Here is a 27,942-nt window from a genome sequence, read left to right as displayed (position 1 = left end):
GGGAGGGAGAGAAAGAAGAGCAAGCCCCATTGGCCAGGCTGGTCTTTAAATGCATGGTGACATCCCAAAAAAGAGCCTGAGGGGTGCACCCCAGCTGGAGCAGCATGACTCTTCTGCTCCAGGAGAGATATTTTTTTGTCTTCTGGTTATTTGGCAGCAGGACAAAGCCAGGATATCTTGAGATAATGTTGGTGCCTCAGGGAGGTCTGTTTGCCCCACACTATGTGATAACCCAGATGTTCCTTGATTATTCCCCAGTGAGGAGGAATATGAGTAATGAAAGTTCCACATTACCCAAAATCCCCTTGGAATGCCTGAGAGATGAGATCCTTGAGGCAGGAGAGAGTGATATGGGGCTCCCAGGCATTTGTGCTGCCTGCATTGATGGGTACTGGCAGTTCCTTTTCTGCCCAGAGCACCTTGGAGTGGTTCAAAATTGCCAAGTTGGTCATGAACTAGAAAATTCCTAGCAGCTGCTCTAGCCAGAGAGAGGACAAGTCCTGCTGCCCAGCACAGCAAGGAAGGGCTGGAGAGGTTTCTCCATACCTTGGCCCACCAGGATTTCATTATGCCTTGGATGATCTTGGCCCCCTCCTTGACTCCTCCACTTGACCCCTCCACATGGGCCATGCCTTGATGACTCTTTCCATCAGCTCACAGGTGGCCAGTTCCAGACTCCCACAAACATCTGCTCAGGCATCTTCCCTGTATCTTTCTCAATCACAGTGTCTAATCTAAAAAAACCCACTTCACTGCAAAAAAAAAAGGGCTTGTTTTGATTACATGTTACGAGAAGCAATTTAAAGAGCTCAGAAAGAAAAATAAATCAATACCAAAAATCCAGTTCATAGGAAAATGAGCACTCAGATTTCTCTCTAATTTCAATTTGGGGGAATGCAGCTGAAAATTAAATACTTTCCTCAGGAAAAATAAAGAACATCAATGCAATAATTTCACTTGAAGTTCTCAATTTGAAAGAAACTTGGGGTCTGTCAACCTGCTCCATGATGTTTGGATGCTTTTGCTCTGTTGACTCAGGGGGTGACTAACAGGTTACAAGCAGATGAATCAAAGTGGTTTATCACCCACTCTTATCTGGGCCATATTACTAGAGTTTAATGGCATCTTGTTTATTCACATGTTGGGCAAGTGCTGGGTGTTGAGCAAACCCCAGCAGGGAAACACTGAGGAGCTACTGCAGTGGATGGCAAAGGCACCACAGGAGGTTCTCCCAGTTCAAAGGGTTTCCCACAGGCTCCAGAGGTGGGAGTCAACCTTTCCTTACCCACCACGATGGCTTCACTTGTGGATTCACAGTGGGGATGGAGAAACTGCTGCCAGGAGGTGGTTTCACCTCAGGACAGGAGTGGGCTACCCCAGCCCCCAGTATTGGGTGAGGGAGCTCAAATTACTCTGGTGATGGAAATGAAAATCACACAGAGGGGGCTGTTCCTGCAGACAGCTGGGAGGGTTGAATATTAAAAATTTAGTGATAATTTAATTATCAGCACATTTTGCCTGAAACTCTAAGTATTTCAGGATTTAGCTGAAATACAGGTTATCCATGTTTTCCAATGAAAAAAAAATCTCTTCCAACAAAAACTGGTACTTTTATAAATTGGTTTTGACCCACATTTCCAGCCCACTGAGTCACTGATACATTTCCTTACTTATTTTCCAAGTGAGTATAGGTCTAAATATAGGAAATATCATTTATGCCAGAAAGGATCTGATCCTCCTCATGCCACTGTTATTCCAAATCCCCCTGATGATGCAGCACAGCGGTCGATCATTTTCCAGCTGTGGTTGTTTGACAGGATCCCATTGCAGAGTTGAATTTGTTTCCCCAAAACATCAGATCAGCCCAACCACGCAGACTCCCAGCTCAGGAAACCAGAGACCTTGCCAGATGGAATGGGGGAAGCCTCGGGGATGCCTTCCCCACTATGACAGCTGATGTGTCGGTGCAAGGAGATAGAAGATGCCTCCGACAGCTGGGGCAAATCATGGAGGCTTCCAGAGATTAGAACCATCCCCTAAATAGGCTCCAGGGTTAGACAGGAGGTGGTGAGACCTTCCCACTTGCACATTGTAAAGCAAAGGGAAGATGCCAAAGGCCTGGAATAAACAAGGAGCTTGTCATGTAGGAAGGGCTCCCTGGAGCTGTCACATCTTCTGTGCTCGTCCCCTCCTGTCCCTGTCCCCATGAACATCTCTGGAGGTCCTGGTGGGCTCTTTTCTCCCCACCAAGACTGTGAAAGCAGCGGGTGGATGTCACACCATGGACGTGGCATCATCGGGTCCTTGGCACAGCCATGGGTGGCAGAGGATAGAGTGCCAGTGGATCAGAATGGGTGTCCACAAGGAGAGCCACCCAGAGCCTGTATCAGGGGATAGCCGGGACTGACAGGGTCCCCACTGCCAACCCCAATGAGCTAAATTCAAAGTCACCCAACAGGACAGAGAAGGAACCATGCCCATGTCCCCCAACCCTGCACACATTGTGTGGACTGTGAGTCCATGGGAGACATCAGAGAAGGCCAGAAAAATGCCTAAATCCTCTGAATTTCAGCAGAAAGGAGGTGTTCAAGCCCCTTCAGGGACGCTGTTGCTGGTGGTTATTGGAGCTGATTCCTGTGTGGGTCTGTGCCCTCCTTTCAACTGCTGTTCCTGCCTTTGCCTGTCCCCTTTCCAGGGTTAATTCAGATCTCCAGAAAACCAGGGAGCTCATCTGTAAAGCACACAGTGCTCAACCACAAATGCCAGCAGGGTGTTTAGGTAAGGCAGGCCCAGTGCCCTACCTGCCACCTCCCATATCCCACATCCCTGCTCCTGGCTCCAGCTCCGGCTCCCAGCAGCATTTCCAGCCTTGCTGTCACTGTGATATTCACAGAGCACTGAGTCAAGCAGCAGGGGCAGGCAGCAGGTGGGCTGGGACCAGGCTAGATTTCCATTTGTCTGTCACACACAAGTGGATACTTACTTCATCCCAAAGCAATGACTGCAGGCAGGGGGTCCAGGCCTGAGCTGGAATACGGCCCAAGTTCCTCTCCCAAAGCCCCCCAGGAAAGGGCCTGTCTAGGTGTTACCCTGGGAAAAGAATTTTAAGCAAGTGTTGCTTTAAAATATCCTTGTCTGGTCCAGAAAAGTCAACCAGGTAATAAAGAGACATCAACAGGAGCATCTCTGAGGTGCTGAGGGGCATTTCTTGCCTGATGGACATCCTTTGGTGGGCACTGGTACAGGGTTCTAACAGCCACTGGCTCCAGAGGTGTCCCTGTCTCTGGGTGCAGCCCAGCTCACCCCAGCAGCACTCAGCAGCACCAGTTTGATTCACTGACTCTCCAGGAACCCTTTCTTCAGGGTAAAAGTTGTTCAACCCTGACACAAGCTGCCCAGGGCAGTGGTGGAGTCCCCAGCCCTGGAAGGGTTCAAAAGCCATGTGGATGTGGCAGCTGAGGACATGGGTCAGTGGTGGCCTTGGCAGTGCTGGGTTAAGGGTTGGACTCGATGACCTTAAGGGTCTTTTCCAACCTAACTGATTGTCTAATTCCATGATCAGTCAGGGTTCACTCACCTCCAGGTCCCCCAACATCAGCTCATGGAGCAGCAGGGGCGATGCCCAGACCTGCACTCTCCCTGCTGGGATCAGGAGCTCCCAGATTCAGGCAGGGGATGCAAACACCCAAAACCACCTTTTGGGCTGTTATTTTGGGGCTGTAATGGGATCATTCTCCTCCAAGATGGATGGGGTAGAAAAATAGGAAAACCCATGCAGAGATGTCCTGATTTTGCCCCGTGACTTGCTGGGAGCTGAACCAGGGAGCTCCATGTTCCCTCCAGCCTGCAACAGCACTGCAGTGGAAAAACCATCACAGAGAGGCATCAGCTGCTGCCCACAGCCAAAATGGTTTCCCCAGGGCCACCTGTGGGGCCACCACAATTACAGTCACAGTACGAGGGGACAGCACAGCCTGAGCAGGAGGTGCAGGGCAGGAGCTCCAGGGCAGTGACCTGCAGCAGCTGCACCCAGGGCCAGCTGGGCCTGAGCGTGCCGGGCCAGCAGGAACCCTCACGCACCTTGGCACCACAGCTGCCACCTGCAGTGTGCCCAGGAGCAATGCCAGTCCTGGGACTCTGCTCTGCCTGGGGTGGGTTTTTTCCAGCCCTGCCCTACTTCTGTGGCTGCCAGCAGGAGCTCACCTAGGACAGAGAGCCTGCAGGGACAGGGCTGTGTCAGCCCCGGCCTCTTCAGTCTGCCCAGAGTCACCTCTACCAAGGCTTGGGGACAGCAGCTGGAGACGCCAATAAGGCTCTGTCACCACGTGCCCTGGCTGGCCCTGCCCTGTGTGAGGGAGAAGCTGCAATTAGCAGCTCAGGTTTTCCTTCGTCATTAAGACTCAGAGCTCAGGAAGGCCTGAATTGTTTCAAAGCCCCTTTGCTGGTTTATTCTGAGCATTTGTATCCAGGGACCAGAGCCATACCAGCTGTTTCTCCCCCCTGAGCAAGGAGCTGGGAGGCTCTGCAGGAGAATGGGGAGGGAACAGCTCAGCCCCAGGCCCCGCCAGCACCAAGGGCAAATTTCAGTATGGATTAGGACCAGTGGGGAACTCAGTGTTTGCTCTGCACAAAGACAGGCACCACTTCTCAGAGCCTGCTTTGCTCCTCTCCTCGCCTGCAGTCCCAGGCAGGACCAGGCACTGCCACTTCCCAGGAGGGTGTCCAGCTCTGCCCTAAGGACTTTGAGAGACTGAAACCCCTGCCAGGGTGCACCATGACATTGGCCAGTAACAGCCCAGAGTTAGACACTCATTTGACCTTCAGCATCTCCTTCATCAGGTCCCTATTCCTCCATCAAGGACTTAAGGCCACCTTGAATGTCTTCAAGGTCATTGCTCCTACCTAGTCCCTCTTGTAGGACCAACATTGGTGTTTCCACTTCCCCTCCCAGCTCTTCCCATATTTTCTCACACCCAACACCTCCTTTCCTTGCCTTACATGCTTTCACTGGCATCCTCACCTTCCCTGTGCTCTCCTCATCCCCTCCTCCCCCCTGCTCCTTTAACCCACTCCTGGTCCCTGCAGGACTCTGCCAAGCTCCATCCTGGAGCATCCCTGTTCAGCTGAGAGCAGGTAGGACCAGCAGGATGTCCTGCAGCCAGACCGGCCCCAGCCCTGGGGACACTGCTGGTATTGGGACCAGCCATGTCTCAGATGGGGCAGTGATATCCCAAGGAAGTCCTTGCACCTTGCCATGTCTAGGGTGTTTGGGAAAGGTTGCCCCTTCCCAGGATTCTTGGAAGCAAATGGGATCCGCTCCCTTGTTGGGACAGCATGTCTTGGGCCCACCCCACAACCCTCTCTAACCCAAAGACCTTTATTTGAGAACTTCCCTACTGTTTCACAGAATTACAGAATAATGAGGTTGGAAGAGACCTCTAAGATCATCAAGTCCAACCTATGCCTTAACACCTCAACTAAACTATAGCACCAAGTGCCACATCCAGTCTTTTTCTAAACACATCCAGAGATGGTGATTCTACCACCTCCCTGGGAAGACAATTCCAGTACTTTATTATTCTTTTGGTGAATTTTTTTTTCCTAATATCCAAACTGTACCTTTCCTGACCTAGCTTGAGACTGTGTCCTCTGGTTCTGTCTGGTGAAAGAGACCAATCCCACCTGTCTACAACCTCCCTTCAGGAAGTTGTAGGGAGTGATAAGGTCACCCATGAGTCTCCTTTTCTTCAGGCTAAACAACCCCAGCTCCCTCAGTCGTTTCTCACAGTGTTTGTATTCCAAGCCCCTCACCGGCCTCATTGCCTCCTCTGGACGCACTCAAGCGTCTCAACATCCTTCCCAAACTGAGGGGCCAGAACTGGACACAGCACTCAGGGTGCCAAATGCTCACCAGTGCCAAGTACAGGGGAAGAATGACCTCCCTGCTCCTGCTGGTCACATAACTCCTAATGCAGGCCAGGATGCCATTCTTGGCCACCAGGGCACACTGCTGGCTCACGTTCAGCCGCCTGTTGACCAGCACCCCCAGGTCCCTTTCTGCCTGGGCACTGTCCCCAGCCTATAGCAGTGCAGGGGGTTATTGTGGCCAAAGTGCAGGATTTGGCACTTGGACTTTAATTAAACTTCATCCTGTTAGACTCAGCCCATCTATTCAACCGTTCCAGGTCTCCCTGCAGAGCCCTCCTACCTTCCAATAGATCAACACAAGCTCCCAGCTTAGTGCCGTCTGCAAATTTACTCATGAAGGACTCAATGCCCTCATCCATGTTGTCTACAAAAATATTGAATAGAACTGGCCCCAGCACAGAGCCCTGAGGGCCACCCCTGGTGACTGTCCCCAGCTGGATGCAGCACTGCTCACCACCAGCCGGCCATCCAGCCAGTTCTGAACCCAGCACAGAGTGCTCCTGTCCCAGCCGTGGGCTGCAGCTTTTCCAGGAGTGTGCTGTGGGAGACAGTGACAAAGGCCTTGCTGAAGTCTAAATAGACAACATCCACAGCCTGTTTCCCCCTCCCAGGAAAGTTTGCTGGGTCGGAGGGGCTATGAGACGGTTTGGAGCATCCCCAAATCCCAGTGACTTCCGCCAGGTCCCAGTAAACTGGGAATGCACGCCAGTTTGGGTTGTCCAACAGGTCCCAGCTGCATCCTTTCCCTACCGCCACCAGGGAGCATCATGGGGACATTCAATCCCGCTGTCCCTGTGCTGGGTGCTGCCAAAATCCTCCAGATAGTGAAATCCTCCCAGCCAAGCTTTGGAAATGCCTGGTCCTTGGAGTCCCTGGTATACCCAGAGCCAGCTGTGGCCCAGCCCTGTTCTAGATGCAGGGGCTTGCACCCAGGAGCTGCTCCCTGCCCTGATCAGCACAGCCTGACAGCCCCGTGCCATCCCTGGGGCAAGCATTTCCCCAAAACATCTCCAGTGCAGCTGGGCCAAGACATGGTGCTCAGAGAACAATAGGGGCTTGATCTGTTGATCCAATAATCTGCAAAGAAACAGCCATGGAAGATGCTACAATCTCATCCTCCTTGTCCATGAGCAGGTCAGTGCCAAAGGGACACTTGGATATTTGCAGGAAAAGGCCAAAACCTCCACCTGGACATGACCAAGGACAGTGAGAGCCAGGGGTGAGGCTGGAGGTGGCTTTGGCTCTTACCCATCTCCTGGGGGTTAGGAGGTGGCAGAGACCACAAGGGATCCAGAGACAAGAGGAAGATATGGGGGGGTCTTCTACCTCCCAAGTGCAGATTCTTAAGAAGGAGGAGAAATTCTCAGTCACACAAAATCTGAGAGCAGCCCTGGGAGGAGGGCTTGGGGTCTTGGTGCTCAATGTGCCCCAGCTGTGTGTGCTGGGTCTCAGAAACCTCCCAAGCCAACTGGGCTGATACTCCAGTGTGGGCAGCAGGGCAGGGGGGATTCTGCCCCTGTGCTCAGGTGAGACCCCACTTGCAGAGCTGCCTCCAGCCCCGGAGTTCCAGCACAGCAAGGAGCTGGAGCTGCTGGAGCAATTCCAAGGAAGGCCATGGAGCTGCTCCAAGGTCTAGAGCCCCTCTGCTCTGGAGCCAGGTTGTGAGAGCTGGGGGTGTTCACCTGGAGAAGAGGGGACTCTGGAAAGAACCCTAGAGCCCCTTCCAGTGCCTAAAAGGGGCTCCAGGAGAGCTGTAGAGGGACTTGGGACAAGGATCTGGAGGGACAGGACAAGGGGAATGGCTTCCCACTGCCAGAGGGCAGGGATAGGTGGGATATTGAGAAAGAATAGGGATTCCACCTGTGAGGGTGGTGAGGCCCTGGCCCATGTTACCCAGAGAACCTGTTGCTGCTCCATCCCTGGAAGTGTCCAAGGCCAGTTTGGACATGGCTTGGAGCAGCCTGGGATAGTGGAAGGTATCACTGCCTATGGCAGGGGGTGGGAATGGGATGAGCTTTGAGGTCCCTTCCCACTCAAACTAGTCTGGGATTCCACAGCACAGTAAGCGAGGTGCAGGGACCCACCCCTTGCTCTGTGACACAGCTGACATGCCGAGGGAGCCCATCCTTTTTGCAGGCTGGAAATGCCCCGGGATCCCACTGGGCAGTGGTGGCTGGAGGTGTCATTCCTGCCCAGTACCTGTAAAGCCCTCGGGATCTCTTGGGGTGCTCTAACATTGCAAGAATGCCAAACGATGTGCAGGGCTGTCACCCGCCCCGGCTGGCACTGAAGGTAAGAAGCTGATTTATTTTCACAACCTGCAAAGCCCTGGGGAGGTGGACATGGCCAGGCTCGGCACCAGAGATGGCTCGTTTCTGTCCCTGGAACTGTGACTTCAAAGTAAAGCATTGGGACTCTCCAAAAGTTCACATCTTCCTGCAAGTCAGGCCATGACCCAGTCCCATCCCACCACCTGCACAAGGAAAAACACCTTTGCTGGTCCCTTTTTTAATGCTGCTTGTGGCCGTGGTCAGCTCTTCTCATGGGGTGCAGGAGAAGCTGTGCTGTCCTTTTGCACCCCAGCACAGCAACCAGGAGGGATGGGGGGGGGACAAGGAGGGAGCTGCCAGGACCAGTTATCTGATCCCAGCAGCTCCAGTGTAAACTTAGCATGGCCTTTAGGAAAGTACTTGCTGTGGCAAAACACGCAGTAAATCACTGCTCTGAATGCCAACAATATTTTGAGATTAGCAAATCTTAAAGCTCACTTTAGGGTCGTGGGTTGGAGCCCTGCCAGTGTAACCGGGGGGGGTCTTCCTCACCTCACACCCTCCAGCTCCCAGGGATTGCACCAAGCTGCAAATCCTTGCTTTTTGAAGAAGATGGGATAAAGTCCAGGGTCAGCAGTGGATGTGGGGTCCTACAACCCACTCCTGTGGATTCTCACCCTTTGCCTTTTCCTTTTCAGACTACCTTGGAAAATCCCAAATTTCCTCCCTTATTTTGTCAAACCCAGCTCCCATTAGCTGCCCCGACCCTTTCCAGCATCATCCTGTGTTCCCTGGGACAAGTCACCGTGATCTCCAGCACCATCGCCCTACTCCTCCCTCCCCAGTGTCCCCAGGGCCCCCAGCACCCCAGCACTGCTTCAGGGTAAGAAGTGCCCAGGATTTAAAAGCCACATAGGAGGTGGGACCCTGGTGCTTCCAGACATACCACAAATTGTCCAAGCTCAGCTGAGGGCTCATTCTGCCTGTGAGACAAAAAGAAGGGAGAAGCCCTTGGAACTGAGCAGGAAAAGGGGCATCAAGTACTTGGGAGCCCCAACGAAGTGCATTCCAATGGAAAATCACCACAGGCTCTGCATCCTGCAGGAAATTGACCCCTGAAACACCTTCCCAATGAAAAAAATATTCTGGAGATGGCATTTTAACCCAGGATAAATCACTGGGTCATCACTGGAGGTCCTAGGGAAATCCCAGGCTATCCCTGAGAGTTCTGTGGCTTGACCCTTTCCAGGCCATTTTGTAATTTGGATGCAGCTGTATGTGTTGAGAATGCCATGGAGGAAACCACTTCAACCCAGAGCAGTATTCCATCAAAGTTCTGGAGGAATGTGGGACTGAAATCCCGATTGCTGCTGTTCTTCCATCCATGCTGTTTGAGTGAACACCCTGATTTATTTCAGGCTTAGAGCTCCTGTCACTGAGTTCTCAAAAAGATTTGTGTTGGCCACAGGTCATTCCTGTTTGTATCAGAGAGAGCAGAAAAAGTTGCTTGTCAGAAGGACCTTGCCAGTGTAGCTGAGCTTCTGTTCCTTGTGGAAATATTACAGAATAAAAAGCTGCCAAGGTCAAGTGCAACAGCAACACAGGATTATATTAAAAATAATGTTCCTGCTTATTGGCATTGTGGGACAGCTCCCACCTGTGATGCTGTATGGAATTGTCCCCAGAGTGCAGGGAAAATAATTCAGCAAAAGCAGCACAGAGCTGTGTTAAGGAAGGGCCAGGCTGGATATCAGGAAAGGTTCTTCCCCCAGAGGGTGCCCAGGCTCCCCAGGGAATGGGCACGGCCCGGAGGCTGTCAGAGCTCCAGGAGTGTTTGGACAGCGCTGCCAGGGGTGCCGAGGGTGGGATTGTTGGGGTGTCTGTGCAGGGCTGGGGTTGGAGTGGATGGTCCCTGAGAGTGCCTCCCAACTCAGGGGTTCCTGTGATTCTGTGATCTGTGGTTGCCCATGTGCCAACAGCAATGCCAGCCCAGCTGGAAGCCTGTAAGCTGAGATGTCCACTGGCCAGAAAACAGCCTCGGAGCACTTGCCCTGCACTGTATTTGCAGAGGGGCTGCAGCCCAGCATGAGCCTTCCCTGCCCACCCAGCACTGTGCAAGCCCCTCTGCCCAACACCACACCCATGAAATTCCAAAGGTGGATTGAAATATTTGGGGTTAAAACCATGAGGTGCAAGGCAAAGTGGCCAGATTGTCCTTGTTTTCCAGTGCCTGGGAGCTTTGGAGCCTCCACTGCAATTACCATGGAAAAATTGGGCCCAAATCTTTTTCCATGCAAAAATGGGCCATTTTTGGGTGTGTGACTTTGACATGGGGGTCTCTGCACCCCCACAATTGTAACATGGAGGGCTTTGGGCAGATAAGGGAAGTGCCTTACTAAGAAATTGTGATTTTGGTGTACTGTGAGGGCTGACATCCCTTTTCCTTGCCCAGTCTTTGTTCCTGGTCGTGGCTTGAAGTGTCCCAGCTGAGGCCCCAGCAGGTCCCTCTGCACCCACAGGGAAGAAGAGCTGGCAGAGGATGTTCCATGGCACCCCATTTTGGGGTGCTGGAAGGGACCATGGAGCACGGAATAGGGCAGAGAGCTAAGCATCTGTGGCAGGAACAGTGCAAATGAGTGTGCTGAGCCCACACATCCTCAGCCCGAGCACAAACGTCCCGGGAGCCAGAAAACCGGGGGGAAAGGTCCCCTCTCGCAGAGAGATTTCTTTGCTCTAATGCCGCCATCCAGTGGGAGAAACTCCCTGACACGGGAAAGGCTGGAAAAGAGGGCATTGGGTTCCCCGCCATCCTCGGGCTGCCCTCGGTGGCCTCCCGGCCAGGGATGCTGTGACTTCACTCCATCCTCCGTTCCTAAGCCCCGATCCCAGCCTGGGTGCAAAATGGAAACAGCTCACGCGGCACCTGAGCTCCTCCGGCGCCCAGAGAGGGGACGGGGAAGGAGGGAAGATGCACCGGGGTCAGGCGAGGGCTGCAAGCCCAGAGGAGGAGGAGGAAGCTGAGGTGCAAGCAAGGTCCCAGCGATGAGGCCACCCCGTTCCCAGGGCGATGCGGGGCACGCTCCCAACGCTCCCCTCCCGCTCCCGCGGGATATTTGCAGTCTGAGCACACCGTGCCTGCAGAAAGCCGAATTTCAGCGCGTATTCAGCAGCATCGGGACTTGAAGGAGGGAAAAGCAGCCAAACACAAAACTCCCTGGGGTTGCTCAGGGAAGCGAAATTACTTTGGCAGCGGCGACAGAGCAGCGCGACGGCGAGCGGGGGAAGCGCGGTGGCCAGCGGCCCCCAGGATCCCACAATGCGCCCGTTTGTTGTCCCCATGGGCGGCCGGATTCCCGCAGAAAGGAGCTTTCAGTGGAAATATTCAAAAGTTCAACCTCTCTCAGCAACGCAAGGTTTGCTGGATTGTGCAATGGCACAAAGGGACAGTGTTTCCTCAGGAGCGGGAGGTTCTGTGGCTGGAACACGGCGCTTTTACTCCCGCACAGAAGCCGCCTGAGCAGAATTACGGCGTTATCGAGGCGGGATCGCAGTCAGAGACTTGCCTTAAAGAGAGAAAGCAGGAAAAAAAAATTCTGCTTATGGGTATAAAATCAAAGAATTTCGGGGGTTTTCTTCTGTCTGAAAGTAGCAGCTGTTTTCCTGAGGTGGCGCCAGTTTCCAGGAAGCAGGCGTATTCCTCCGAAATCGAGGGGAAAACCCCTTACTTTTTCTTTTCCCTTTGTGCCAAGAGGAAATTTGTACTGGGAACAAGCCCTGTGCACAAACAAACACACTGTCCTCTCCTTCGAGAAGCACAAATGCTTTCCTACCCACTCAAAATTACACAGAAAAATGACTCCTGGACCAGCAATTCCCTGATAAGCCCAAGGAGGAGGCAGCATCCTGGTTGAATCAGAGGCACGTGTCCCGATGCAGATGAATTTTGGAAGCATCCACCACCTCTGCAAGCTGGCAAAGGCCATTCCTGGCGGCTGCAAACCCATCCTCGAGTTCCAGCCCACACTTGGGAAAGGGAGAGGAATGGGACAAGTTGGAAAATAAAAGAGATGAGGACATTTGGTGCAGGGAATCTGCTCTGCAGCTGCAAACAGTGTCACGCTGGCACTGGGGCTGAGAACTGTGCACAGCTCATCACACCTGGAGTCTGATAACCTGTAGCTGTGCCCAAGGTCCCTCTGTAGGTTTAATTAGGATCATAGAAGATATCCATTACTTCAGTTTTCGGATCAGAGATTTGTTTGGTTTGGAATGGATCTTAGTTACTGCAACTTAGTAACGGCAACTTAGTTAAGCATTACCCAAAAACAGCAGAGGAAATACTGGTGAACAGGCTGAGAATGGGAAAGGGGGATTTTTCTTTTAAAGATATCATTTGTTTTTAAGGGACTTTCCCTGCTGGTGTGTGCAGAGCAGTGAAACCACCCAGCAAAGCCGAGCAGCTCTGCAGTGTCCCGGCATGCCTGAGACAGGGAAACCCCTGGATAGAAGCACCAGGACACTGCTCTTCCTTCCTGCAACAAAGGCGAATGGCAACTGGCCTCCAGCCCCAGACCTGGACGAAGGACCTCTCAGTATCTCTGGGACGGAGTATAAACCTCTGACGGGTGAAGAAACACCAGCCCGAGGTAAAGCACACCTCAGCCGGTGTGCCTGAGCGGTCAGGACAAGCTCGCAGCCCACGGCATGGGAATAAAGCACAGTGGAGTCACCAGAGCAGGTGATGGGCTGACTCCGCACCACACTGCAAAGCAAGAGACACCAAAACATCTCTACCCTGGAGGGGATGGGTCAGTGCCATCCCACCCCACAGAGGCTGTGCTGGGCACCGGTCCCGGCACTGGTGGGGTCCCGGGGAGAAAAGGGCTTGGAGGAGGCCGGAAGGCTGGAGCAGCGTTTGGGCAATGCTGTAGCACTGGGGAATGAGTGTTCTGTCCCCTGTGATGTAGGGCAAACCTTGTCCCAAGTGTCCACACCCTGATTCCCACCCTGTGCCCAGTCGCACCCTGTGTCCAAGCCTAGGCCGTCTCCCCACTAAGATGCCCAGACCCGTCTGAGGGGATGCTCAGCTCCCTCTGTGTCCGGTGCTCCGGGTGTCCTCATGCCCAATTCTCCTGGATGTCCCAAGTCTGGTTCCTCCTGGCATCCTTGTAACTCGGGGTGTTCCCACCTCCCCCATTCCCGCTGCCTCCACGACCGTCGTGCCCGCTCAGTCTCAGATCCCAGTGCCCCCTGTACCCCCGTTCCGGTGCTCCTGCTCTTCTGCAACCAGGTCTTCCTGCCTCCCCCATTCCCGATGCTCCCAGGACCCCCGCATCCAGGTTCTTCCCAGCTCCTCCGTGCCTGGTCTCCCGACTCCTCCTCCCCAGTGCTCCCAAGGACTCCAATTCCCGGTTCTTCCCTTACCCCTATGTCCTGTACTCCCGGATCCCCCATCCCCAGTTCCTCCTGGCATCCTCGGCTCCCTGCTCCCCTCATTCCCGATGCTCCCGGGGCCCCCATGCCCGTTTCTCCCGGTTTCCCGGGCTACCCCGTACCCCAGTGCGCCCTCTCCCCGGACGAGTCCTCCGTGCCCGGCGGTGCCAGGTGTTGCCCGGTTCCCCGCTCCTCCTCCTCTCCGCCCCGTGCCGTCCCTCCTCCCCCGGGAAAGCGAAAGCGCGGCGGGCGGAAGCCGAGCCCTCCTCGCCGGGCCGGGCCGGGCCGGGGCCGCACCGGGACCACCATGGCTTCCCTCGGCAGCTTCTTGCGACGGAGCCTGCGGCGCGCCGGCCGCAGAGGTGAGGGGCGGGAGGGGCTCCGGGAGGTGCCGGTGTCGGTGTCAGTTTCGGTGTTTGGACAGGTCCATCCCCGGTGCCGACGGCTGCCGGTGGAGCGGGAACGTTCCCGGGCAGGGCAGCGCGACTGCGCCGGGCGCAACCGGCGGCAGCGGCTCGGTCCCTCCAGCCCTGCCCGTTCTCACCCCGCCCCACGGAGCCCAGCTCGGGCCGGCTGCCCCGGACTCACCGCATCTCTTGCTCCGTTCTCGGGGGTTCAGCCCATCCCGGCGGTTCAGCCCATCCCGAGAGCTGCACCCCATCTCCCGGGAGCCCACCCCTTCCCAACTGAGCCAGCCCCAGCCCCAGGGGCGGTCCCACAGATCCCCTATCTCCCCACATCCCCACTAAGGCATCGTAGGGCATGCGGGCGCGTGGCATCTGGGACACCCCAGAGGGTATCCATGGGGGGACCCACGAAGAGACGGTGCCCCTCAGGACAGTTGGGTGTTGCAGAGCCTTCAGAAGGCGATGCAGAAATTGGTTCTTTGGGATTTGTGATCTTTTCCGAGATACCGAAAGGATCACCAGAGTTTTCTGGCTGCCGTATCTCCAGGCAGAACAAAGCAGGTTGGAGCAGTCTGTGGACTGGGGGGGCTTACTGCGCTCCCCTCCCCGTCTGTTTTGTGCTGGCTCCGCATGAGCTCGATGTTGCCCGAGGTTTCATAAAGCCAAAGCCATTTCCTCTCCGCTGGGGCAGGTGGGCAGCTGGGCGGCACGGGAAGCTGAGCTCCCCCGCAAACCAGGTCGGGAAACCTTGGCACACCAGAGGTCGGGAGTTTTCCAGGAGGAAAGAAACCGGTTGTGCCACAGGCAGAGTGGGGCTGAGCGATAAGAAAAGCCCGCGGCAGCCTTTGCCCTCTCCGTGCCCGGTGGATGGAAGGGTGAAGATCCACGTCACCGGCAGCCACTTTCCATCCGGGAGTTGCGAGAGCACCCCTGGCCACCCATCTCCTTCCCTTCCTCGCAGGGGGTGCTCTCACTGCTGGGGGGCTGGGGGTGCTGGGGGTGCTCCCCGAATCTTCCTGACACGGGCTATGGGAGAGTCATTGGCTCCTGTGACCCTGACTTATGTTCCCGGGAGAGGAGGTGCTGTGACCCCTGCCGGTTTGGGGCAGCGCTGGGATCTCTGATGCCACACTCGGCCTGCCTGACAGTTCACTCCACACCTCTCTGGAGCTCATAGTCCAGCCCAGGAATGGGGAGTTGTGGTCTTGGAGGGATTTCGGCTCTGCCAGTGAGGGATTTGCAGCCAGACCTGGCACTGCCAGGGGATCCACACTTCCACGTAAGAGGCAGATCTGTAGCCTAGCAAGGCCAGGCTCTCCAGAGCAGCAGGTTTGGCTTGTTTGCTTGTAAACCCCATGGACAAAATGCAAATGCAGTCCGTGCTGGAAAGCAGATCTGTTGTTCTCTGAAATGCAGAATTGGACTGGATAGGCAGGATTTAACTGCACTTTCATCTTGCCCTGGTGATGGGAAAACAGCCAATGCCAGTGTCCAGCATGGATGGGAGACATCAGCAGCCCTCCCATGACACAGCCTTCTTCCCTGGGGTCCCCTCAACAACAGCCCCTTGCCTGGGTCAGAGGTAGGAGCAGACCAAAACCATTGCTGGAGCATCCCAAGGAAGAGCAGGAGAAGCAATGCACATCTTGTCAACTTTTCCCTGGCCTGGAGCACCTCATTGGGCAGGTCCAGGATGATCCCCAGTGAGGATAAACCAGAGGTATCCTCAGCCAGGTCTCATCCTTCACTGCCACAAAGCGTCCTCTTCGGGATGAATTTCGCCTTGCCAAAGAGGAAGGACTTTGTACGTGGAGGTGGGGCAGCCCCAGGGTGCATGAAGGGGTGGCTTTGAGCATCCCCCCACCCCGAGCTGGGAAAGGAATTTCCAGTCCCTGGGAAGGAACATCCTGTGATGGGACCATGAGTGCCACCTCCTCCTATGAGTCTTCTGCTCCCATCAGCTCCCAGTGACCTGGAACAAAGGCTCGAGAGGTGTTTCCAAACTAAAGGAGATAGCTCTGGAGCTGGAGGGACATGTGGGCAGGGTGTCCCCCAGCACTGCTTTTGGAGGAGGATGCCATACATGGAGAAGGATAATGGGAATAGCTGATCACAGCCATGCCTTGCCCTAACCATCTGTGGCACAACTAGAAGAGCCCAGGGACAAACTCTGGGATCTGAGGACAAACTGCAAGAGCCAATGATCTCATCCAGCCACATATTTATTTTCCTTGCTATTCCTAAAAGAGCAGCTCAACTTTTCTGCTCCAGTTCCCTACCATAATCAGATATGGGACAGTTTCTGTGTCAAGAACAAGGAATAAAGGGAGGCACAAGTGGCCTCTGGGAGAGGGAAGAGCTGTGGCATGGCCTGGCTGCAGTCTCTGTCCAGCATTTAACCCATCTCCTTTCCAGCCCTTGGAGGGCTGTCACTGTCCCACTGTGGTCATCCCAGAGCCCTTGGAGATGCTGGATGGGGCTCTTTCCACTCCTGTTCCTGGTTTTTTAGGGTGTGACAGCTGATGCTTCCCAGCTGCCCTCCCCAACCAGCCCAACAAGAACTGGGGTGTAATCTCCAGGAACTGCTTTGCTTTGGTTTAGGGAAAACCCTCAAGAAGCTCATTTGCAATCAGCAGTTCCCAGGACACCTGACAGGGAGAGGTTGGGATTCATCTGATTGAGCTTTAGGAGGTGCTCGAACAAGATCTGGGCTGTTTTTTTGCTGTTTACTTCCCCTAAGAGAATAAAATTAACTGCTATAAACACATTCCCACACCTCCCTGCAGATGTTTAATGCAGAGCCCATCTGCTCTCCCTCATTCCATGTGCCCACTTTGCTCTGAGCATCCTTCTGCCCTCACTGGGCTGGGGCAAAGGAAGGCTGGGAGTGTCTTAGGATTTTCCCTAGAAGACTCATAAAAGCCATTTCTCTTTCCTTTCCATGTCCCCAGCTGTTCATTTTTGGGGACCAAAAGTCCTGGGCACCAGGACCTGGTTCCCTTCAGCCAGTTCACGTGTAACTCTGCAAGTCCTCCCTTGCTCTCAGGACACCTCACCTTTCATTGCACTCTGATTGGATTTTTTTTTTTTTTTGCGATCTTTTTGGCTTCAGAAGGAAAAAATGGGGCCTCTGCTGCAGAAAACACCCCCCCACGGGTACCACAGGGGAAGCAGGGGGAGCGGAGCTCGGTCTTCTACTCTGCTGGACAGTTCTTCTTTGAGTACCTGGTGGTGGTGTCACTGAAGAAGATGCCAGATGGACATTATGAACCCAAAATAACCTACCAGTTCCCCAAGGTATTTAGTCCTGTGTTTCTGATAAGATTTATTTTCCACATTTAGAGGAGAAAGGGGTGTTGTGCCTTCCCCATCATTAAAGCTGTGGAAGGAGAAAGGTGCACCATGTTCTTGAGTCCCAGTCCCAGACCCCAGGGCTTTGCGTGCCCTGGGTTGGGGTTACTGGGACCATCTGTCCCTCCCCATGATCCCAGGGCCACAAACCCCAGGAGGACGCTCCAGGGGCTGTCCCTGGCCTCCTGTCCCAAAAAGGGAAACTACAGTGGGGAAATCACATCTCAGGGAGGTGGCACAGGAAGAGATCACAGTTTGCAGAGGGTCCCTCTGCTTTGCCTCACTATCCATGGGGTGAAAGTCAAAATTTGGATTTTTGGGAGGTGCTTGTCCAGACATGTGCAGGCCCCTTCTGCATCATTCAGAGCCGGGGGTCGCTTAAGGACAGACCTCATTCTACTGAATCCCACCCCGTTCCTGGTGACGATGGGGACCCTTCATCTCCCTTACTCTTGACATCGCTTCCATCCAGCGTGAGAACTTGCTGAAGGGCCAGAAGGAGGAGGAGGAACGTCTCCTCCAAGCCATCCCCCTCTTCTGCTTCCCTGACGGCAACAACTGGGCACCTATCACCGAGTTCACCAGGTACCTGCCCCACTGCAGGCTCTGGGCTGGGGTCCCCACCCCTGTTGGACTCTTGAGGGCTGGAAGGACCAGCCCAGCCCATTCCAGCTCATCCCAGCCCCACGTTTTCTCTCCTTGCAGCGAAACCTTTTCTTTTGTCCTGACAAACGTGGATGGCAGCAGGAAGATCGGCTACTGCAGGCGGCTGCTGGTGAGCCCTCCCCACCCCACACTCATCGGAGCTGTCACCCCCTCCCCACACTGGGACACGTCACCTCCTGCCAGGCCCAGAGTTCAGCTCTTGGGGACGTGCCTCAGAAAGCCACCGGCCTTGACCACAGTGATGATGAGCAGCAAGAGGGTACCCAAAGGGGGTTTTTAAAGCTCTCTGCTGAGGCATAACTCAGACGTTGGATGGAGAAACAATGAGTGTTCACAAAGCCTGTGGATGTGGTGCTTGGGGATACAGTTTAGGGGTGAATGTGGTGGTGCTGGGCTACTTTTGGACTTGGAGATCTTGGAGGGCTTTTCCAAACTTAACGGTTCTGTGATTCCTCACTGGCTTCCACAGCTTCCCTGGCGCCTTTCCCATGTCTGCAGTGGTCAGGATGGCTGCAAATCCCACTTGGGATCAGGATGTGAATGTCAATGCAGCCATCCAGGTACCATGGAGCTAGGAGCCCTCAGCCCCATCCCCAAAAACTGCAGTGGCTCTTTCTCAACTCATGGGTTTGACCAGCTCAGGGGCTCTGAGATGCAATGGTCTTCCCTGGCTGCTGCTTTAAACAGGGACATAAATCCAGGAGGACATCCCTGTGCCATAGCCTGGGCAACAGCTGGATCCACCACCCCTTCATCCTGGTGAACCTTCCCATTTCGGCATCCAGGGATGAGCTCGGGCTGTTGGAACTGGATGTCTTGGAGGGCTGAAAGTGCAGAGAGCAAACAGACCCAGGATAGTTCAGTTGGAAAGGGGGAAAAAAAAGCCAAAGAACTCATCCTGATGGCCCCTGTTGTAGCAGGAGACAGGATTAACCCCAAGGTTGGTGGGGCAGGATGTCTTGGAGAATGTGTGCCTGGGTGGGAGGAGAGTTTGCAAATATGCCAAAGGACTTTGCACCAAAACAATTAACAACTTAGGCACACAAATCACCTTCTCTGGGCACCCTCTGCTTTTCCAACATCAGCTGCATCATTGGCCTTGGTCCTAGCTTTGAAAATCTCCCAGTGAGTGACTGGGAATTTGAGGGGAGCAAGTGAGGATCCCTTTGGAGAGTGTGGAGCTGGTGCAGGGGGGTGGGAGATGCTCATATCCTTTTCCCACATTCTTCCAGCCATCTGGGCGTGGTGTCCGACTCCCTGAGGTTTTCTGCATCATCAGCTGCCTGGGCTGCTTTGGGCTCTTCTCCAAGGTAGGGACATGGTGGCTCTGGCCCAGTGGTGGCCCTGGTGACTGCTCCTTTATCTGCTGGGGATTCCCAGCTCACATCTTTCTCACCCAGATCCTGGACGAGGTGGAGAAGAGGCGCCAGATCTCCATGGCAGTGATCTACCCCTTCATGCAGGGCCTTCGGGAATCGCCCTTCCCATCTCCAGGGAAAACTGTCACCATCAAAAGCTTCATCCCCGAGTCGGGCACAGAGGTTGGTGGGGGACCCGGGGCACCTCCTGTTCTACATCTGGGAGCATCCTCCACCCCTGCAGCACCCAGGGGTGCTGACCGTAGCAGAGCAGGGTGGGTCAGACTGCCAGGGGCCTCATTGCTTGGGAATATGGGTGTTACCTCTCTCCTGATCCAGGAGGAGAGCAGTGAGGATGAGGATGGAGCCCATCCCTTGGGGATGCTGCTCCATCTTTGCAACCTCTGCAGCTCCCCCAGCCTGAAGCTGGAACTGCTGCACAAAAAGCTCTCCATACGCTGTGTTGGGACTTGCCTCGCCCTGATGCCAGAGCAGGATGTTGTGCCAGGGGCTGGGAGCTGCTCCTGCTCCTGAGCCAGCGTCAGCTCCTCCGGAAGGCTGGGGAGCACAGTGGTGTAAGGGCTGTCATGGGCTGCAAATTTTTTCCCAAAAGAGGTGGTCAGGCACTAGCACCGCCTGTCCAGCACAGTGCTGGAATCACCATCCTTAGAAGTGTTAAAAAAACACGTGAATGTCGCACTTGGGGATGGGGGTTAGTGGTGAACATGGAGTTCATGATCTTAGAGGGCTTTTCCAGCCCTGATGATTCCATGATTGCATGATTATACTCTTCTCCACACCACTGTACTCAACTCCCAGTCTTGATTCCTGCCTGGTTTAGCCCCTCAGGCAAGTGCAGGTGTATGACAAGCCCAGTCTTTTCCTGTAGAGAAAATATCTGATCCAGGCATGGATGAGATGATCTCATTGTACCCACACACAGTCCAGACTCGCACAGGCATAGCTTTTTAATTTGCTTTTTCTTTCTCTTGTGGCAAAGCCAAGCTGGAAAAATAGGTAGGATCCACTCTGGCACTGGGCAAAATATCCTCAGTGCTGAGCATCCATCCCATGGATGTGCCAGGGAGGGCCTGAAAGCAGAATCCCTGCTCTCTAGAGCAATTTAGCAGCTGGTGATCTAAGCGATTTCTTAATCCAGGGAGCTTGTGTAAGACATTGCAGGTTGCTCAATGCTCTGTCCCAGGGCCATGGTTGGAAGCACAGCCTGGGCTGCCAGAGGGAGGAGGAATGAGGATGTTCTTCAAAAGAGCACTCTGGGGCTCTGGGCAGGGTCTGGAGCAAGGAGATCACTGAGACCAGGAGAGGAGGGGAAATAAATCCTGGGTACTGCATGGGCTGAGGTGGGGATGGGGCAGGACTTATGCTGGAACTTGGACTTGGCTGTGGAGCCCAGCCAAGCCTGATGCTGCTGGCTGGGAAGATGCTGCTTTGGTGGAAAAACATGTGGAGAAGGGGATTTTCTTCCTGAAGGATGGGGAGAAGGGCCAAGGTCATGAGCTGCACAGTCCTGTTAACCTTTCAGTACTCACCGTGTCTGGCTGCCATGGGGATTGATGGAATTGGGAGACTTGTGGGCAAATGCAGCTGAGTAGCCAGCCTTCCTTGCAAATATCTATTAGATCCCTCACTTTTGGGGCATCTTAGCCAGGAATTGCCAGGCTGACCCTGCCAGAGACACTTTAGAGGGAGGTTTTGTGGCAGTTGTAGGAATCGTGCCCTCCCCGCTCCTCCCTTTCCTGGCAGCTCACAGATGACCTCTCAGACACTGAGATGGGACATGTCCCTGCCACTCCCTGCCAGGGACTTGGGAGCACTGGAGAAAAAAGGCATTTGGGTTAAAACCCAGTGCCTATATAAAGAGCCCCACAGTGCACATTTCTGATGGCTTCCCTGAGCTCTCAGTGCTGCACAGGCTGAATCTCCTGGCAGGATGAAATGGGGTTTGCCCTTGTACATGGACACAGTGCAGATGCTGCAAACGCTGGGTCATTAATTGCTCCCAAATCACCTTCTCAGGAAGCCAGGGCAGGACGGGGGGAGTGTTGCCCCTCCTAAGCTGGGGTTCTGTGGCTCTTCCTTGGCAGCTCATTGAGCTCACACGGCCTGTGGATGCCCACCTGGAGCACGTGGAGTTCCAGCCTCTGCTCCAGCGACTCAGCCCTCACCTCATCCTGCACATCTTCGCCTCCGCCATGTTGGAGCGACGGCTCATTTTCCTGGCTGAGGAACTGAGGTGAGTCCTGATCTCTTTATTATAAAAATGCCCATAAAAATGCTCTTAAAGTGGCACAGGACACAGCAGAGCTCGAGGTGGGATGTTCCCTCCCTCCTGCCGTGATATCACTTCTGGCTGCCTGTTCCACAGTGTCCTGTCTCAGTGTATCCACGCCGTGGCTGCTCTCCTGTACCCCTTCACCTGGGCTCACACCTACATCCCCGTGGTCCCTGAGTGCCTGCTGGACACTGTGTGCTGCCCCACACCCTTCATGGTTGGCATCCAGATGCGGCACCTGGAGCGGGTCCTGGAGCAGCCAATGGAGGAGGTATTTCATCTGGAGGGGAGGGCAGCTGGATGGAGCCATCAGTTAATCCGTGTCCCCAGGTTTGGCTTGGCCCTGGGGCCAGAGGCTCTGATTGTGCCCTTTTCCTATCCAGGGAGGCTGGAAATTAGGGTGTCCTCCATGTCCCCTCCTGTTGGCACCTGGAGCGATACCTCCACATTCCCCTAGGATTTCCTGCGGCTCCAGGAGCTGCTGTTGGGGTCATCCCAGTCTTGAAGCAGAGGAAAGCTGTGTGGGGACAAGCCACCAAACCTGCAGCAAAAATTGTCCTTGTGGGAAATGCCCTGGTCCCCCTGCCGAGGTCCCTCCTGCAGACAGGGGCTGATCCCTCTCCTGCCACCCTCATGGACTAGTGACACACCAGTCGCATCCCAAAATGGGTGGGAGGAAGCCCAGGTGCCTTGGCAGGGCTAAACCTGCTCACTCCCTGCTCTCTTTCAGGCTCTGATAGTTGATCTCTGTGAAGGGAAGATCATCCGGGCGGTAGGTCCTCCCTGTGTGGCTGTGGGGCTGGGGGTGGCCTGGATAACCCCTGGATAACCCCTTTTCTCCTTTGGTGTCAACTACCTGGCAACTTCCACGTTTTTAAACGGCTTCAAACTGTCAGAGGGCAGGGTTAGATGGGATTTTGGGAAGGAATTGTTCCCTGTGAAGGTGGTGAAGCCCTGGCCCAGATTACCCACAGAAGCTGTGGCTGCTCCTGGATCCCTGTAAGTGCCCAAGGCTAAGCTGGAAAGAGCTTGGAGCAATGTAGTCTCATGGAAAATGTCCCTGCCCATGGCAGGGGGTGGAATGGGATGAGCTTTAAGGTCCCTTCTAGCCCAAACCCATCTGGGATTTCATGGTTCAGTGATTTTGGGGGCAGAGCCATCTTGAGTGGCACCCTCCCAGGGGGAACATCCCATGTGGGGATGTCTACAGCCACTGCTCCTGGCTTTTGAGCCAGAATAGCAGGGTCCATGCACTGGATATCCCACACCCACATCTTTGCAGGACATTGTGATGGTGATTAATTAACGAGCTTTGAAAGCCCCCCTCAGCTGGATTCCCTCCAGTGCTTCACAGCCCCATTGCCTTCCAGGTAGGGGATGAGGAGGAGATCCTGCCTGGAAAGCTGCAGAACGAGATGCTGCTATCTCTGAACAGGCACAACAACAACAACAACGAGCACAGTAAGGATGTCTGTGATGGTAAAAGAGCCCTGATCTGCCCTCTCCATGGCTAGAAACTTCAGCCAAGGGATTTTCCTAAAGTCACCTGGTCTGAGGTGCTTCTCCCCCTTTTTTCAGGGGTAATCCCTTGGGGTTTCCTCTGTCCTTTGAAACACGAGAGCAGGAACATTTAATTCTGCTGGAAAAATGGATTTTTGCTAATAATTAGAACATTAAGATGCTGCCACCCTGGAAAGCAACACCCTGGAAAACCAGGGTTCCCTCAGCAAAATTAGTCTGATCCTTAGTGGCAGAGGAAGGCTCTAAGCAATTCCTTGGGATGCAAACACAGACTAGGTTAAAATAAGCCCATCCTGTCTGTGTTCAGAGGTCTCATCCCCACCTCTCGTGCTCCGTGTCCCTTTTAGCCTCAGAGCAGCTGAATGCCCTGGTGTCGGAAGCCTTCGTGCACTTCTTTGTGCGGCTGGTCGGGCACTACGGCTCCCACATCAAGTGGGGCAGGAGCGGCTCCGGCAGCTTCCAGGAGCGAGCCTTCTGCAAGGCCATCGCCTCCAAGAGCTGCCGCAGATTCCTGAAAAAGTTTGTGAAGACGAACATGTTTTCCCTATTTATTGAGGAAGCGGAGAAGAGCAGGATCCCACAGGAAGGTAATGGTCCCATTTCTCGTCCCTTCCCCTGGTGGGTGAGCTCTGTGGAACCCTGGGCTGGTTGGTTTAGGGGCAGAGATGCCTCATGCCTGGTGAGGGATGAGATGCAGCCCAAGCTGAGGGTGCTCAGGGCACTGAGCAGATGCTGTTATGCTGTTTGCTCTCAGTGGCCTCATCTCTCCATACCTGTCAAGCAAAAAAAAAAAAAAAAAAAATCCTCATTTGTGACTCCCCATCCCTGGAAGTGTCTAAGGCCACTTTGGATGGGGCTTGGAGGCTTGGAGCAAACTGGTCTAGTGGAAGGTGTCCCTGCCCAGGGCAGAGTTTGGAACTGGATGGGCTTTAAGGTCCCTTCCAACTCAAAGCAGTGTGGAATTCTGGACTCTAATGATTCATTTTAGATCTTGTCACTCACCTGGAGCTGGGCCCAGCTCACTGGGAGCTCTGTGTTGAGGCAAACAAGCAACAGCAGCACAAACATTTGGCTTGGGCACAGCAGCAACTGCCAAGAGCCTGACTTGCTCAGCCCCTAACTCTGTGGCAGCAGGGCTGGTCTTTCCCCCTTCCCAGGGATTTACAGGGCACAGGGCAGAGCTGAGCCTCCTCCCAACCTGGGACACGGACAAATGGGCAGTGGAGGGTGGAGGGAACCACCCAAAAACTTGTATTGCAGGAGACATCCTGGGCTGGGATCTGCCACCCTGCCTGGGGGACTCCTGCTGGCACTGCCTCAGGTGTTGCTTCTCTGCCCTTTCATTTGAGACTTTATAGGGCAAACCTGGGGAGAAAGAGAGGGATAGCATAATCCCATTTCTCTTATTGTATTCCCAGTCTATTATCACTATTCTGGCTTTTTGCTGGGTCTGCTGCTTTCTCCTTTCCTTGCTGGTGGTAAACACAAAACTGAAAAGGAGTGAACACACAGGTTAAAACCTCTGGCTAGCCCAGCATAATAAAGCCTATTTTGGTTGAGAGGAATGGGTGGCATTGCAACCACCCCCATTTCATAGATTTATAGAATCCTAAAAGTCCAACAAATTGGGTTGGAGGGACCTTTAAAGGGCATCTTGTTCCACCCCCTGCCATAGGCAGGGACACATTCCACAATCCCAGGTTGTTCCAAGCCCCATCCAAACTGCCTTGGACACTTCATTTCCACATTTCCCCTGTGTCCTCTGTGGGTGCAGGTGTCCATAACCCAGGACGGTTTGGGACACAAACACTTCTCAGGATTCAGGATGGGCAGCCCTGTATTCCCCATTCCAAACACCAGCACCTCGCCCATGACCTCTTTTCCTCCACAGCATATTTCCAGCAGAAGATAATAGAGTACCATGAACAGAAGAAGCACAGAAGGGACTCCTGAAGTCCAGCGTGGGAGCAGGAGAACAGGACTGGGATTGACAAATCCTTGCCAGCAGCACCATACTGGACTCTTGTTCCTGCCCACCTGGGATTCCTGAGCAGCCTGGGCAGCACTGAGCACCCTTTCTTTCTCAGGGCATCATTGCACTGGAAAACTCTTTGCACAGAAGTAGTGCCAGGCTGGGATTTCTTTCCCGGTCATGGTTGCTCCAGGGACAGACTGTGACTCCCAGTGCTTGGCCCTGCATGGTTCTTGTCCCCCCAACACCTCACACAGAGGGAGGGCAGCCAGGGCTGGCTGCAGGACAACAGGGCTTTAGAGTAATTATTAGAAGGGAGAAAAAAAAGGGATGAGTAGGAAATAGCGTTACTTCTCATTAAAACAAACCAGGGATTTGTAAATAAGGAACGTCCCATTGCACAGTTCCTGAGGTTTTGTTATTAACAACTGGTTTATATTGTTTTATTGAGCCATTGTTGAACACCAGCAGGAGTGGGGGCAGGGGGGTGGTGTTAGTGGTTTCCTCTCTCGCAGGTGCTTCATCACTGGTGCCACATAGAGCCAAGTTTGGCTTTCTACGGAAACAAAAATACTCATTTCCAGCAGGTTATTTATTTGTGCTGGAGCAAACTGTGAGGGCCACATGGCTGTGGGGTGTCAAGGGGAAACAGCTGATCAACTGCTTCAGGGAGGGAGGAAGGATTTGTTCCATCCCAGAGTAAAACGTGTCACCATCCTCCTTGGGTCTGGTCTTGGTGCCAACTTCCCTTAAAACCTTGCAATTCCTCTCTGAAATGTGAGGCCAGCAGCAGATTAAAGTTAAATGACAGTTCTCCTTTTGGAGTACACTCACCCAGGACATAAATATTGCAGCAGGAAAGCTGGGCTGGGGCTGCAGATCTGACTGGTCCCATCCACAGAAACCCAACCCAGGTACTTCTCCCAGCACAGGCTGGGAATGAAGGCAGAGCTTTATTCTTCTCCTCTCTGGGACATTACAGCGAGGCTGTCACATCACTTGGTACCCACCAGGCATCAAAATATCAAAAATATCCTGGAATCATGGAATCTCAGCCTGTTTTGGGATGGAAGGGATGTTCATGATCACCTAATTCCACCCTCTGCCATGGGCAGGGACACCTTCCACTAGCCCAGGTTGTTCCAAGCCCTGTCCAACCTGGCCTTGGACACTTCCAGGGATCCAGGGGCAGCCACAGCTTCTCTGCTGTGCCAGGGCCTCCCCACCCTCACAGGGAACAATTTCTCCCCAGTATCCCATCTAACCCTGCCCTCTGCCAGGGGGAATCCATTCCCCCTTGTCCTGTCACTCCAGGCCCTTGTCCACAGTCTCTCTCTGTCTTTCTTGTGGTTTCTTCAGGTTCTGAAAGCACACAATTAGGTCATCCCAAAGCTTCTCTTCTCCAGACTGAACACCAATTCTCAGCCTCTCCTCACAGCAGAGCTGCTTCATCCCTCTGACCACCTTGCTGCCTCCTCCCCTGGCTCCAAATCCAGTTTAACACAACTTCTGCAGTGCTACTGGAAGCCCCAGTAGGGGATTTTGCACAAGAACTGAAATCCACCAGGCTGCCAGTTGGCTTTTATTCTCAGAGCTGGGCAACATCCACCCAAACAAGAGAGATAAAGGATATTTATTTTCAAACCCTTTGTCCAGTGGGACAACCCACCCAGGCACCAATGTGACAGAAACACGGCTGGACATAGGGCACAAACAGCAGTGAAAATCTCCAGCCCTGCTGGAAGAAAATAGTCAATTTGTTGTTCAGCCTCCACATGTGTTTGGAAGGAGAATGGGAATTATTTGTTAGGAAAAAAAGGGGATTTTTTGGCACTGGGGGCGTCTTCTCTGGCTCCACAAGATCCCCCTTCATTGATAGAGAGAATACAGGGTTAACTACAGGAAATTAAAGGTTAGTGGTATTTTTCTGGGGTTTTTTTTTGGTTTTTTTTTTTGTTTGTGGGGTTTTTTTTGTTGGTTTTTTTTTTTTTTATCATATTTATTTTTCAAAGTTCAACTGACAGCAGAAAATGGTGTGGAAAATCAAGGGCACATATCACGAACAATCTCTTTGGAAACAGCCACTTGCCTCACCCTTCTCCTGCTTGTTCATTATGTTGTGAGGAGATGCCAAACCTTTTGGTTATGAAGCCAAACACCATCTCATTGAGAAATTGGGAAGCGGTCGTCGTTTTGGGAGTAGTTCTTTTGGAAACAATTGAAAATCACCCAAGGGGCTGGACTGTGTGATTGCTTAATTCCTCCTGGAGAAAAAACTGACAGAAAGTTATTCCTCAGCTGCTGAAAACAGACACACAAAAACACATCCTTAAATCAAAAAATATATAAATTTTCAAATGCAGCCAGTGCTCCAGCTGCCAGGCTAGGGTGAACTTCAGCTTCAAAAGGGCCAGAGCTGCCTTAGAATCATCCAGTCCCAGAATGGTTCAAGTTGGAAGAGATGTTAATGATCACCCAGTCCCACCTCTGCCCTGGGCAGGGACACCTTCCACCATCCCAGGTTGCTCCAAGCCCCATTCAGCCTGGCCTTGGACACTTCCAGGGATCCAGCGGCAGCCACAGCTTCTCTGGGCAATCTGTGCCAGGGCGTCAGCACCCTCACAGGGAAGAGTTTCTTCCTAACATCCCATCTAAAAGTCTCCTATTTTAGTTTAAATCCATTCCTTCCTTGTCATACCACTGTTTCCTTGTGTAAAAATTCACTCTTCTTTTTTTATAGGTA

The 27,942-nt window shown here is 53.6% G+C and overlaps 2 protein-coding genes across 2 annotated transcripts in view; one reads left to right on the top strand and one right to left on the bottom strand.

Moving 5' to 3' along the window:
* MYBPH (myosin binding protein H) overlaps positions 1–14,284 on the bottom strand; it is a 26,254-nt gene extending 11,970 nt beyond the window's left edge. The window contains exon 1 of the mRNA XM_053964081.1: positions 14,220–14,284. The gene's annotated coding sequence lies outside the window, so the exon portion shown is untranslated. The remainder of the gene's footprint in view (positions 1–14,219) is intronic.
* DENND2D (DENN domain containing 2D) lies at positions 13,700–27,942 on the top strand. Its single transcript, XM_053964080.1, is given in 14 exon segments — positions 13,700–13,813; positions 13,815–13,906; positions 13,908–13,993; positions 17,151–17,335; positions 17,862–17,974; positions 18,095–18,164; positions 19,288–19,365; positions 19,456–19,596; positions 21,519–21,667; positions 21,800–21,977; positions 22,437–22,482; positions 23,081–23,167; positions 23,575–23,814; positions 25,119–27,942. Coding segments are annotated over 14 exon segments (1,641 nt in total). The 3' UTR covers positions 25,181–27,942.

This window comes from Vidua chalybeata, chromosome 24 (genome assembly GCF_026979565.1).
Source record: "Vidua chalybeata isolate OUT-0048 chromosome 24, bVidCha1 merged haplotype, whole genome shotgun sequence".
NCBI lineage: Eukaryota > Metazoa > Chordata > Aves > Passeriformes > Viduidae > Vidua > Vidua chalybeata.
The sequence above is the reverse complement of the archived record's forward strand: the minus strand, read 5'-3'. Positions and strand labels throughout refer to the sequence as shown.